Here is a 14,778-nt window from a genome sequence, read left to right as displayed (position 1 = left end):
TCCTCACAGATGTTTGGGGGCTCAGTGTTACTGCCGCATAATCAATATTAAGAGGAAAAAGTTATAAACCTGCCAGATGTTGTATCTCCTCATAGCCGAACATCCATTAATTACTCTGGGAACTAATGAAATAAAGTGTCACCGGTAAACGAAAGTGGTCCTAGAAATGGTGAGAAGGTCCATGGAAGCTCAGGTTACTCTGCTACAATAATATGTTGTAATGACAGCGCAAAATCCTGCGTAGTGTTGTATACAGTATATTATATTTCATCACTTTACTTCCATGTAGAGCGTTCCCCATGTCTGTCTGACTATCTATCTATCTATCTATCTATCTATCTATCTATCTATCTATCTATCTATGTAACTCTCTATCATCTATCAATTATTCTATGGAACTCGGGCTAGCTAGTGATACATAATTACCTACTTATCCCATATATATATATATATATATATATATATATTTATCCATGTATCTATATATCTATCATAGATTATTATATTGATCCTATCTATCCCACCTCATATCTATTTGTCAATCACATATCTGCCTCCCTATTTATTTAGGAATTTTTCTATCTATCCTTCTAGCCATTTTTTATTCTTTGTCTCTCCTATTGATCTATCTCCTATCTATCTCTATAGTTCATATCTATCTAGATTTGTATCTCGTGTTCAATTATTTAGTTTAATCATCCATCTATCTACATATGTAGCCTGTGTTAACGTGATCACAATGATGCATTTAACTCAAAGTTCCAATTGACTTAACATAGATGTCATATCTTGCTATCTATCTATGTGACTTTAAGACCTGCATATAACCATTCCTCTGTATAAGACCTGCATATAACCATTCCTCTGTATAAGACCTGCATATAACCATTCCTCTGTATAAGACCTGCATATAACCATCCCTCTGTATAAGACCTGCATATAACCATTCCTCTGTATAAGACCTGCATATAACCATTCCTCTGTATAAGACCTGCATATAACCATCCCTCTGTATAAGACCTGCATATAACCATCCCTCTTATAAGACCTGCATATAACCATTCCTCTGTATAAGACCTGCATATAACCATTCCTCTGTATAAGACCTGCATATAACCATCCCTCTGTATAAGACCTGCATATAACCATCCCTCTGTATAAGACCTGCATATAACCATTCCTCTGTATAAGACCTGCATATAACCATTCCTCTGTATAAGACCTGCATATAACCATCCCTCTGTATAAGATCTGCATATAACCATTCCTCTGTATAAGACCTGCATATAACCATTCCTCTGTATAAGACCTGCATATAACCATTCCTCTGTATAAGATCTGCATATAACCATCCCTCTGTATAAGACCTGCATATAACCATTCCTCTGTATAAGACCTGCATATAACCATCCCTCTGTATAAGGCCTGCATATAACCATCCCTCTGTATAAGACCTGCATATAACCATCCCTCTGTATAACACCTGCATATAACCATTCCTCTGTATAACACCTGCATGTATCCATCTCTCTATATAACACCTGCATATAACCCTTCCTCTATATAACACCTGCATATAACCCTTCCTCTATATAACACCTGCATATACCCCTTCCTCTATATAACACCTGCATATACCCCTTCCTCTATATATAACACCTGCATGCAACCCTTCCTCTATATAACCCTTCCTCTATATAACACCTGCATATAACCATTCCTCTATATAACACCTGCATATAACCCTTCCTTTATATAACACCTGCATATAACCCTTCCTCTCTATATAACACCTGCATATAACCATTCCTCTGTATAACACCTGCATATAACCATCCCTCTTTATAACACCTGCATATAACCATTCCTCTGTATAACACCTGCATATAACCCTTCCTCTATATAACACCTGCATATAACCATTCCTCTATATAACACCTGCATATAACCCTTCCTTTATATAACACCTGCATATAACCCTTCCTCTATATAACACCTGCATATAACCATTCCTCTGTATAACACCTGCATATAACCCTTCCTCTGTATAACACCTGCATATAACCATTCCTCTGTATAACACCTGCATATAACCATTCCTCTATATAAGACCTGCATATAACCATTCCTCTGTATAACACCTGCATATAACCATTCCTCTGTATAACACCTGCATATAACCCTTCCTCTATATAACACCTGCATATAACCCTTCCTCTGTATAACACCTGCATATAACCATTCCTCTATATAAGACCTGCATATAACCATTCCTCTGTATAACACCTGCATATAACCATTCCTCTGTATAACACCTGCATATAACCCTTCCTCTATATAACACCTGCATATAACCATTCCTCTATATAACACCTGCATATAACCCTTCCTCTATATAACACCTGCATATAACCCTTCCTCTATATAACACCTGCATATAACCCTTCCTCTATATATAACACCTGCATATAACCCTTCCTCTATATATAACACCTGCATATAACCCTTCCTCTGTATAACACCTGCATATAACCCTTCCTCTGTATAACACCTGCATATAACCCTTCCTCTGTATAACACCTGCATAGAAGCTTTTCGGTCAGGCTTTGGGTAACACTGTGGCGGTATACAGGAGCAGAGTGGAGATGTAACTCCGGCATAAATTCCCTCCATCACTAAAGCTGTCTCTGATAAAATACAATATATATCTCTACTTAGGAATCCCAGGCAGAAGATGAAGAGGAATACAGCGGAGTATTTCACACCGGAGCTTGTTGAAAACATTCATCAACCCGGCAATGAAATGTCAGGAGGAGCTGAGAGTGTTTTCTCCACTTACATTTAGAATTATTAATATTTTGCTGAGAATTTTTAACTCGGTGGAAGGTTTGACCTTTCACAAAGGAAACTCCATCAAGCGCTGTAGAAGTAGAGGTAGAGTCCTCAAATTATAGCACGTACCGCATTGGGCGCTAATGCAACCTGACAGTAAGGACAAAAGGGGGGAACCTTGCAGATCAGGGACTGATTCCGGGGATTGCTGAGGATTATTATGAACTAAATGATGTAATATAATAAGGGGGGGGGGGGGGGTTGCTATATTGGCCAACAACAAGCTACTCTGCGAAGGCCGCGGCAAAAAATTACAAGGCCATGTCATCTACCTGAGTTTTTGTCCCAGATGAAGAATAGCCTAGCTACAGCTCTAAGTATAATATATGTAAGGGCACCAGCAAATGATGGATTTTCACTGTTAGACCCTTTTGTTCTCAGAGGAGTAAACTGATGGGGACAAGCTGGTGGTGGCTTACCTCTCTGCCCTCTGTTGGGAATCCATGAACGTTTGGCTGTGCCAATTTTTCAAGTGTATGGGGAAGGTTGGGAAAGCTAACTGCCGACCAATCATTCGGCAAACAGTTATTTAAGATGTATAGACAACTTTACTTTTTTCTTCAATGACGTCATCTATCGGGGGAAGATTCTGGACACGTGCAGAAGACGAGGGACATCTGGCTTAAAGGGGTACTCCCCCCAAGAGCTAAAAAAATGAAATGCTCACAAACCTAGCTGGTCTTACTCACCAAGTCCCTCTGAGTATTTTGAGCCGTCTCCCATCTTTCTAGCTGCTGCCTTTCCTGAGTTACACGTTTTTCTAAAAGCCGATCTATATCCAAGATAGGAAACTACATTTCCCATCATGCAATGCTTCTGCCTGATGATGGCAATGTAGCAGAGCTGAGACAATGAAGGAGATGATGACAGTGTAGCAGAGCTGAGATGGCGGTGTCGGTGTAGCAAAGCTGAGTTGGAAGAGACGTTGTAGCAGAGCTGAGTTGCAAGTGACGTTGTAGCAGAGCTGAGTTGGAAGTGACGTTGTAGCAGAGCTGAGTTGGGGGGACGGTGTAGCAGAGCTGAGTTGGAAGTGACGTTGTAGCAGAGCTGAGTTGGGGGGACAGTGTAGCAGAGCTGAGTTGGGGGTGACGGTGTAGCAGAGCTGAGTTGGGGGGACGGTGTAGCAGAGCTGAGTTGGGGGTGACATTGTAGCAGAGCTGAGTTGGGGATGACAGTGTAGCAGAGCTGAGTTGGGGATGACGGCGTAGCAGAGCTGAGTTGGCGGTGACGGCGTAGCAGAGCTGAGTTGGCAGTGACGGCGTAGCAGAGCTGAGTTGGCGGTGACGGCGTAGCAGAGCTGAGTTGGCGGTGACGGCGTAGCAGAGCTGAGTTGGCGGTGACGGCGTAGCAGAGCTGAGTTGGGGGGGATAGTGTAGCAGAGCTGCGGACGATTGGGGGGGCGGAGCTTGCCGCGGGGGGGGGGGGGCGCGGGGGGGGGGCCGCGGGTGAGTGCAGCGGCTATGCCTCGGGTGAGTGAGGGATGCTACGGGTGATGGGGGGGCGGTTGGTTGTGGGCGCTGGGCTGTGTGCTGCGGGTGAGTGCTGCCGGGAGGCTCTGGACACAGGGGGGGAGCTCTGGGCTGGGGGTGAGCGGGTGGCTGCTGTTAGAGAGGGAGACAGTGACAGCTGCGCTGATCACTGTCTCCCTCTGTAACAGCAGCCACCGCATCAGTGTTCTCAGTCACTTCACTGTGCTGGGACTGAGGACACGTGATACCGTCTCGGAGGGTGGGGGCCAGGAGCAGGGAGCGTGTCGGGTTGGACTGAGGTCTGATGATTCTATGCAATCCATGGAGGTGAGTGCAGCTGGATAGCAGCAAAACTGTGCAGAATCTATACTAACTTTATATTGGAAAGATGGAAAGCTACGGGTGGGCAGCGTATTAATGCAAAAATAATTTTGGGGGGAATACCCCTTTAAATGGGACGTGTCAGGGTAAACATTTTATCAAATACATCATATTTATACAATTCATACAACATATATCAAATACATTCATTTAGCAAACTTCCCTTCTTCTCCTGATATGCCGCTCTTTTCTTCTCTTTGTTGACAGCTCATTGTCTAGGTTACCAACCACCACTCGGCTATAAAAGCAGAGTCTGGCTAATATGTATATTAATAATAAATAAATATATATATATATATATATATATATATATATATATATATATATAGCAAAAAATTAGCCAGCAAATGTGGGCATGCAGAAGTGGCTGCCTCCCGCACCTAAGTTATCATGATGCCAAGAAAACATAGATACAGCCTGTGGCAGTACCCTAGTTTTCCAGGAATCCCTAGAACAGCATCCAACTTCTTCAGCCAGAGGAAATCTAACACAGAGCGTTTGAATAACGTTGCCAAACCCAAACATTTTGAGAGATCCGCTCAATGCTCCCTATTATTATTATTTTGTCCGCCTTTCCAGCCAAGGTGTCCCAGTAAAAGAGCTTAAATTGAGACCCTACTTCCAGTTACCCTTGACCTAATTCCTCCCATTACCCTTGAACTAATTCTCCACTGCCTTGTATACCAACGTTGCACTACCCCCATTGTACATAAAGGACTGTACTACAGGATGGAGTTTAGACAACCTAGGCTGGTGACTCATTTTAGGTGGAGGCCAGTGGGGGCTGCAAGAATCCACCTTTTAAAGGGGAACTATCAGCAGGTTAGATGAATCTAACCTGCTAATAGCCCCCTATAGCACCAGGGACGCTGAGGAGAAAGCGGGCGGGCTGGATGAACAAAGATTACACAGACTAATAGGGCAGGACCGGCGCCGAGGAGGAAGGTAAGGCACATGCCTTCCTCCTCAGCGTCCCTGGCTCTTTAGGGAGCTATCATCAGGTTAGATCTGTCTAACCTGCTGATAGTTCCCCTTTAAATTCTAGACCACTGCAGAAAGGAGGAATCTCCAAGGAGCGGAAAGTGAGATCTGGAAAGGACATCTACTGTGTTTAGCTACAGCAGGTCAATATGGCGGCACAGCGTATTTCAAGTGAGCCGTAAGTTTACCGTTTGTTTGGAGATTGGTTGCCTGGGATCGTTGCATTGTTCTGATTTATTGTTGTTTTTTTGTGCGGCTCTTTTTGATAAATATCTTACCAGTGAGAAATGGCCACTTAATACTATACTTCGTTTTGCTTTGCCTTTACATCCAATAAATCTGCCAGCATGAGGTAGTGGTAAATTCTTGTAACAAATTTATACCATATGTAGTGGAGCAGGCTTGATGAATGCTGCGTACACCAGTTTACTGGCAAAGTGCACAGAATTCACCATATAAATCAGTTATCAAAGCTGGAGGAGTAATGATGAGACATGGCATCCTACACCCTGGGATTCCTGTAATGGACTGGGATTCACTTCCAGATGCTGGGCTGCAGATGTAGCGTTACGAAAGGCACCATAGTCTGCCAGCTAGCGCGGGCATCCCGACAATTACCTGTATATCCTTGCCAGACATGTGGATCTGCATCTTTTAAGGTGGTCGAGAGCATAATTGTTTTTTCTTCAATGGGTTGTGTGAGGTAAAAACATAAGGGGGCGATTTATCAAACATGGGGTAAAGTGAAACTGGCTGAGTTGCCCCTAGCAACCAATCAGATTCCAGCTTTCATTTTCCAAAGAGTCTGTGAGGAATTAAATGTGGAATCTGATTGGTTGCTAGGGGCAACTGAGCCAGTTTCACTTTACACCATGTTTGATAAATCTCCCCCAAGGTCTGCACTTTATTTTAAGGCCCTATTCCATGGGCCGACTGTGAAGAGCAAACGAGCGCTCCACGTCCCCCGCTAGGACACGCGGCGGCAGCGAGCGGGTGAGTGCGGGAGGGGCCGCGGGGAGCTGCAGGCGGGCTGCCCGGGTGATCGCTAGATTGTGCGGGCAGCCCATAGAGCATAGTGGGAGTCTGCTGCCGCCATTCCTATTCCATGGAGCGATGGCAACAGATTGCTGCTATCACAGACGTTTGCTTTTCAACATGGTTAAAAGACAAACGACTGCAATGATCAGCTGACATGAACGATGTCGGCTGATCGTTGCCTTCTATTCCGCAAGATGATTAGCGGCCAAATACGGCTGATAATCGTTCCGTGGAATAGGGCCTTTAGAATAAGCCCTAGTGCTATCCTTGGCCTGTGTCCGCCAGTGCAGCTCATCCCGCCTTCGCTTAAAGAGAACAATCAGCAGTACCAACAACGCCTCACAGACAGGAGTGGCGCTGTATCAGTTTTCACTCCTCCAGTTTCATGCTAAAGTTTTTGGTATGGTCCAAAACTGAGCCGTGGAACGTCATTCACAAAGTTGGAGACACAATAGACACTATCCATAGATGGAACAACTTTGAAGGACCCAGAATGTGCAGTCTATGGATAGACTATTGATTTGAATAGAAACTGTAGGGCCAAATTTGATAATTCAGAAAGCATCATAAGGCTACAGTATGTTCACACAACCAGGGCCGGCCTTTGGGGTGTGCGACCTGTGCGGTTGCACAGGGCGCATCACTCCAGGCCAGCAGGGGGGCGCTCGGGCAGAAGAGACAGCTGCACATCTAGCTGTAGTAATGTGTGCTGCTGTCTCTGTCTGCAGGAGTGCCGCCGATACACTATAGCAGGAGGGTGCAGGGCGATCAGCTGTGGAAGCGGCCCGGCTGCCGGGCAGAGAGGCAGGTCTGCTTACTTATCTTTGGTGTAGTAGAAAGGAATGCTGTATGTCTGCAGGAGCGCCGTTAGAAAGGAGCAGGGTGCCGGGCAGCCAGCTGGGGGAGCGATCGGGCGGACAGACATACACAGCATGCATTATGTGACAGTGTTGTGCTGTGTGTATGTCTGTTCGCCTCGATCGCTCCCCCAGCTGGCTGCCCGGCACCCTGCTCCTTTCTAACGGCGCTCCTGCAGACATACAGCATTCCTTCCTGTTATCAGGGCCGGCCTTAGGGTTGTGCGGCCCCGTGTGTCAAAGGGGGCGCCAGGACCCGGTAAACCCGATCAGGTGCCGGGGCTGCCACCCGGGTGCTGTGCCGCCCCGTTTAACTAGAAGCATGTCTATGACATGCTTGTAGTTGCCTTGTTTAGACAGCGCAAGAAGCGATTGGCTTCTCATGCTGTCAATGACCCTTGTGGCCGCAGGCAGCAATATGCCTGCGGTCACAAGAAGCCAGCTGGATAAAGTTTGAGTGCGGTGCGTTGCGTGCACACGCACGTAAGGAAAGCCGGGTCCTGAAAGCTTCCGGTGCAGAGAGCCTCTGTATATCAGGCTGCCTGCACCGGAAGACCGAAGATGCCATGCCTTGGACTGACAGAAGAAGGGAAAAGAGCTACGGGGAGCTGGTGAGTATTTATTTATTTATTTTACTCTCACCATGGGGGCGCTATGATACAATATGTTGGGGCAGCACACAGGGGGGATAATGTATTGGGGGAGCATACAGGGGGGATAATGTATTGGGGCAGCACGCAGGGGGATAATGTATTGAGGGCAGCACACAGGGGGGATAATGTATTGGGGGCAGCACACAGGGGGGATAATGTATTGGGGCAGCACACAGGGGGATAATGTATTGAGGGCAGCACACAGGGGACGATAACCTATTGGGGCAGCACACAGGAGACGATAACCTATTGGGCCAGCACACAGGGAACGATAATCTATTGGGGCAGCACACAGGGGACGATAACCTATTGGGGCAGCACACAGGACGATAACCTATTGGGGCAGCACACAGGACGATAACCTATTGGGCCAGCACACGGGGGATGATAACCTATTGGGCCAGCACACAGGGGACGATAACCTATTGGGGCAGCACACAGGGGACGATAACCTATTGGGGCAGCACACAGGGGACAATAACCTATTGGGGCAGCACACAGGACGATAACCTATTAGGGCAGCACACGGGGGACGATAACCTATTGGGGCAGCACACAGGGGATGGATAATACATGGGGCTCCACAGAGGGAATTATAATTCATTAGAGCAGTACACTCATACAATGAGGAATGCACAGAAGGGCACAGGAAGGACATACCTAGCTATTATGTGAGGGCACATTGGGCATTAAAACTATATTGGGGGTACAGAGGCAGCCTAACTACTGTAGCAAGGAGACTAAAATGTTTCTCTGAAGATTCTGGAGAGAAGACTCATGGCCAGGAGAAGATGGCCCAGGCAGAATGGAGAGAAAAAAAGAAAGATTGAATGGCCCAGATCGGAGAAGACATCCCCTGTGAGTTGGTGTTGTTCAGTAGCAGAATTGCTTATATGTAATCACTGTATGGTAGTAATATTTATCGTCAGCAATAAATTTGATACTCAGTGGGGACACTTTGAGGGCATTATACTGTGTGGGAAGACTAAGGGCCACATTTATCATCCGGCGGACGGATGATTTTTGGCGGAAAGTGCCGATTTGCGTATTATTTTATACGCAAATGGCCGATTTGCGAATAAAATAATCGCAAATCGGCACTTTCCGCCGAGTACGCCAGGGGGCGGAAAGGGGGCGGGAAGTAGGCGGGAAGTGGGCGGAACGGAGGGCGCGGACTCAGAGTCCGCGCGATTTATCATCCGTTCCGCCCAAATGTACGCCGAAAACCTACTCCAGTCCTCAGCTGGCGTAGGTTTTCGGCGGTGCGCACCGGCGCGCACAGGATTTATGTACAGGCAGTCCGCCTCTACATAAATCCCCGTACCGCCGGAGCTGCGGGGGCATTTTTAAGTCCGGCGTAAAAAACGCCGGACTTAATAAATGCCTCCCTAAGAGTGTGCCCTTCTGGTCTCATATTCTGCTGATTATGCGCTGTGTCCAGGAAGGGGGGGGGGGGCACTGAGAGGAAATTTCGCACAGGGCGCCATCTACCCTAAGGCCGGCCCTGCACACAACGTACTATTTTTTTAAAAGGACGGCCATTGTTTTCCATTAAAACTGCATTTTCCATTCATACTGCAATGATATCCATTTAAGTCAATGAAACAATGGCCGTTGTTTTCGCACAATGCATTTCATTGCAGTATGAAAAAAAACGGATGTTTGTTAAAATGGAAAACAACAATTTTCGGTTAGAATCGCGAATCGAATCTCTTAATGAATTTCATTAAAACAGCCAAAACTATCATAGCTACAATACTGGGACTATTACAGAAGGGAGACTTTGTTAAAGCATGTTCTTATACAGATTTGTAATTTATTCCCATCTAAAAAGTCTTCCAGTACTAATCAGCTGCTGTTTGTCCTGGAAGAAGTGGTGTATTCTCTCCAGTCTGACACAGTGCTCTTTGCTGCCGTAACAGGAACTGTCCAAGAGTCCATTTTCTATGGGTATTTGCTGCTGCTTTGGACAGTTCCTGTCACAGACAGAGGTGGCAGCAGAGAGCACTGTGTCAGACTGGAGAGAATACACCACTTCCTGCAGGACATACAGCAGCTGATAAGTACTGGAAGACTTTATGTTCTGCATATTAAGCGGTTCTTTATCTTTAACTTTTTTTTGGGTCGTAGAACAATGATTTTATTTTTTTTTCTGCTTAACAAAGCAAAATTTGCTGGAAATGTTTAATTGATTTGATTTATTAAGAAATTTCCTGGAAGGTATTAATCTTGCGGCGGCGGCGGCTGTTCTGCGCAGTCATCGCTAATGTCTGTGTTTGCAGGTTGCTCCGTCCTGAAACAAGTTTCTTTTTCTTTTCTTTTTCCTTTGTCTAGAAGAGAATGCGGAGTGTAATTTGGGATCGTCTAGGAGACAGACGGAAAAGGAAGAGTGCGGACATTATGAAATAATAGTCCCTTATCTTCTGAGTGGTGAACAGTGGAAGCCGATAGCCGCCATCTCTCCAAAGGTTAGAGCCCTCTTTTATGCCCCCATGAGATGCTTTTAGCTGCACAATGGCCAATGAAAAGGGAACAGTGGAAACGGCTGAAAACATTATATTTTTTGCTAAGAATGTAAGGGACAGAAGCGATTCTGACTATTTTCTATGCCCGGCGTCCAACATATAATTCAGTCAGAGACGTTTCTTAAGTTGTTCCAGATGATGTCTGCGGTGAGCTATTGTTACCTCGTATCCAGGTTCATTCCATTTACACTCATTACCTCACAATGCGGGACAAACACGGAGAGAGATAGTTATGCTGGGAAACTCTGTGTATTGTAGAAGTTATTTTATCTGACACGATACGACTGGTTACACATTGCTGAGATAATGGCTGGGGTCACTTGTCAACTTCTATGGGGGCAACATTAGTTAGGTATAGAAAAACCTGGGGGAAAATTTATCAAACATGGTGGAAAGTGAAACTGGCTCAGTTGCCCCTAGCAACCAATCAGATTCCACCTTTCATTTTCCAAAGAGTTTGTGTGGAATGGAAAGTGGAATCTGATTGGTTGCTAGGGGCAACTGAGCCAGTTTCACTTTACACCATGTTTGATAAATCTCCCCCATGGTTTCTTTTTTTGCATCTCAGTTCAATTTAAAGGGGTAGTTCACCAAAAAAAATCAGCTAGTGCCAGAAAGTTCTAGAGATTTGTAATTTACTGTCAGTATATGAATTAACCCTTCGCCACCCGCAGCTGAGAGCACACTTACCTGCTCGGCAATGGGGCTGCATGTGAGGCTCCCGGCTCCGATCGCGCTCAGCCAATCAGTGCTGCCGTAAACTGATTGGCTGAGCGGGACCGGAGCTGGGAGCCTCACATGCAGTCGCGTCGCTGAGCAGGTAATGTATACTCTCAGCTGCGGGGTTAACACACATGTTGATAGTGGGATGTCAATCCCGCTGCGAGTATGTGCTCTCATAGGCATGAATGGCACTGGATCCGCAGCAGATCTCGCAGCAGATATTCAGCCATTCCAGTTTTGAAAAATATTTTTAAATGACTGTTGCACTTCAAGTATTTATAATATTTCTATATGTAGTCAGATTTTGGCTGGAACAAATGTGAGACACTATGGCTGTTACTCATGGGAGGGGCTATGGCTGTTACTCATGGGAGGGGTTATGGCTGTTACTCATGGGACGGGCTATGACTGTTACTGATGGGAGGGGCTATGACTGTTACTGAAGGGAGGGGCTATGGCTGTTACTCATGGGAGGGGCTATGGCTGTTACTCATGAGAGGGACTATGACCCTTTATTGGCACACAAGACTCCCCCCCCCCCTTCCCATTTTGGAATCCTTACTAGAGATGAGCACGACTGGAGCATCTTACATCTCACAAAGCGATCTCGATTCTAGTGGGAATTGGAACATAGGGAAAAAAACATCTGTGATAAGTCATATATGAATAATGATCTGCAACACTTTACTGTCTGTTGCAAAAATGAGAAACAATGGAAACATCTGTAATGGGTTTTTACTATGACCCCACATATTGCACAAAAATGGCACAATGACATGACACATCTGTTTTACTTTTGAGACTGCTTAGTCACAAAATCTTTTTTTAAAGCATGAGATGCCTTATAAATCAACCCTGAGGTGGGATGAGGTTGTTGAACCGGAGTGTCACACTTGGAGAGTATCCAGAATAATTTGCTGCTGACAGGCTGTTAACCACATCATGGCTAGAGGGTTCTACTTTTATGTTGGCAAGGACGAGGGGCATACATATAGGGTGTATAGGTAGTGGACACACTTGTGCCCTGGTAAAGGAAGAAATTTTGATATTTAATGTTTTTGATTCCAGAGCTGCATTCATAATTCTGCTGGTTGTTGTAACAGCAATACAATGTACATCACCACAGCAGGCTCTGTGCAGTAGTACTGTGGAACTAACAAGGAATGCTGGGAGGTGAAGGCCCTATTACACAGAAACATGATGCTGAGCAGGGAAAGAGTCCCCTTTATCTGTAGCTTCTGTGTTTTACAGAACAGGAGAATAAACCCTTAGGTTTTTGGGCATGCAAAACTGAATTTAAAGGGGTATTTCCATCTCAACTAATATTGTTTTACTTGTAGGACTCGTCAAGTTAAATATATTTGCAAACAAATTCACTTAGCAAACTTGCCTCTTTCTCCTGATATGCTGCTCTTTCCCTCCTATAGCTCATCTAGCTTACCGACCACCACTCTGCTCTAAAAGCAGTGGTCTGACTGGTATATATTTATGTATAGTATACTTTATAAATTATACAGTATATATGTTGCATTGAAAAGATCAAATCCCTGACCCCTTTCAGGGAAATGATGGAATGAGTAACCTATTCAAGTCTGTTACTCAGCCAGGCCAGGCACAGCAGCGGCCGTGGAGCAGGAGGCCTATGATAGTACGCCAGCCTCCTGTCACCTCCTAGCCTCCCAGCAGGCACAGCAGCGGGCGGACGGCGAGGAGGATGCCCAAGATGGCCCTGGACCTCCCCAGGCCTCCCGGCTGGCATGGTGGCGGAGGCGGACGGGGAGCAGAGAGGAGGTAGATAGGGGGGAAGGAGGCCCATGAGAGCATGCCAGTGTCCTGTCACGTCCCAGCAGGCACAACAGCAGTGGGCGGACGGCAAGGAGGAGGCCCAAGATGGTGCCGGTCCTCCCGGCAGGCATGACGGCTGGGCGGACAAGGAGCAGAGAGGTGGTGGAGGCGGACTGGGAGCAAAGCACCATGCGCTGGACCTCCCGACAGGCTAGGGGGAGCAGGAATCCTGGACCTCCTGACAGATGGGCTGGGAGAGCACGAGGCCCAATACAGTAAGCAAACAGAAAGCAGCATGCACCAGACCTCCCGACAGGCCAGGGGGATCAGGAGGCCCAATACAGTAAGCAACTTGTATGTTGCAGGGGAAATGGTAGAATTCATTCTATCATTTCCCGGGATTTGATCAAATCCCTGATTCTATCATTTCACTGCAACATATACACATTTAGGCGATGTTCACACTACATATTTTTTCATAAAACTACGTTCGTTGTTGCCGATTGCAACAACGGCCGTGGTTAATACGAAAAAATATGTTCCCTTGCTGTCTATGGAATCCCGGCCGGAGCGTATACACATAGTATATGCTCCAGCCAGGATCCCTAGTGGCGCTGCAAACAACTGACACGTCAGTTTTCTGCGGCCGCTATTTATTGAATAGCAGCCGCAGAAAACTCTGTCAGTGTGCTGTGGGGAGTTCTGATGCGGGCGCACTCGGATGAGCCCGTGTCAGAACTCTGCGGCTGCAAAGATCATCCGGCCGCTACTGCAGTACCGGCCGGGGTGATATTTTCAGAGACCGCCCACTCCGTGACCTGGCCGGGTCATGGAACGGCCGGTCTCTGACTATGTATGAACATAGCCTCAATCTGTATATATTTACACATTGACATCTAGTCTGACTGCTGCTTTTAAAGCAGAGTGGTGGTCGGTAGCTTAGACAATGAACTGTCATTAATGGGAAAGAAAAATATTTGCAAAAATATTTAACTTGTCGAGTCCAAGTTTAACTGTTTAAATGGGGAAGACCCATTTATGTGTAATACAAGTGATAAGTCGGGATTAGTAACAATGTATCTGCAAAGTTACTTCCTATGTAAAATAGGTCCAGGTGAAAACTACATACAGCAGTATACATCCTACTACCAATTTACAGTCGGGAAATCCTCCCAGCACATTGACGTAAGTTACACAACTCAGCAGGAAATCGTTTCCTCGCTTTCACTCTTACATGTAGATGGGAAATGCTAATGCTCTGGGGTCAATGAATGACCTTTAAAAGTATATTGGACTGAGCCTTTTCTAGTTATACCAGGTCCTAACTAAAGATGAGCGATCTTTTTAGAAGTACAGTAGAACTTTAATTGAACCGCACTAAAACAGCTAAATAATTGCAAGCGTTTGACTGTTCTAGTGCAGTTCAGTAAGTTCATTCATCAATACTTACCTGTCCATGCTCCCATGTTGTCCT

The 14,778-nt window shown here is 45.8% G+C and overlaps 1 protein-coding gene across 3 annotated transcripts in view; it reads left to right on the top strand.

Moving 5' to 3' along the window:
* The window catches only part of ADAM12 (ADAM metallopeptidase domain 12), a 395,681-nt gene that overhangs the window by 43,863 nt on the left and 337,040 nt on the right, over window positions 1-14,778 (top strand). For all 3 annotated transcript variants that reach the window (XM_069980036.1, XM_069980034.1, XM_069980035.1), the window contains exon 2: window positions 10,606-10,739. In XM_069980036.1, coding sequence (XP_069836137.1) covers window positions 10,606-10,739 — 134 coding nt within the window. The remainder of the gene's footprint in view (window positions 1-10,605; window positions 10,740-14,778) is intronic.

This window comes from Dendropsophus ebraccatus, chromosome 8 (genome assembly GCF_027789765.1).
Source record: "Dendropsophus ebraccatus isolate aDenEbr1 chromosome 8, aDenEbr1.pat, whole genome shotgun sequence".
Taxonomy (NCBI): Eukaryota; Metazoa; Chordata; class Amphibia; order Anura; family Hylidae; genus Dendropsophus; species Dendropsophus ebraccatus.
The sequence above is the reverse complement of the archived record's forward strand: the minus strand, read 5'-3'. Positions and strand labels throughout refer to the sequence as shown.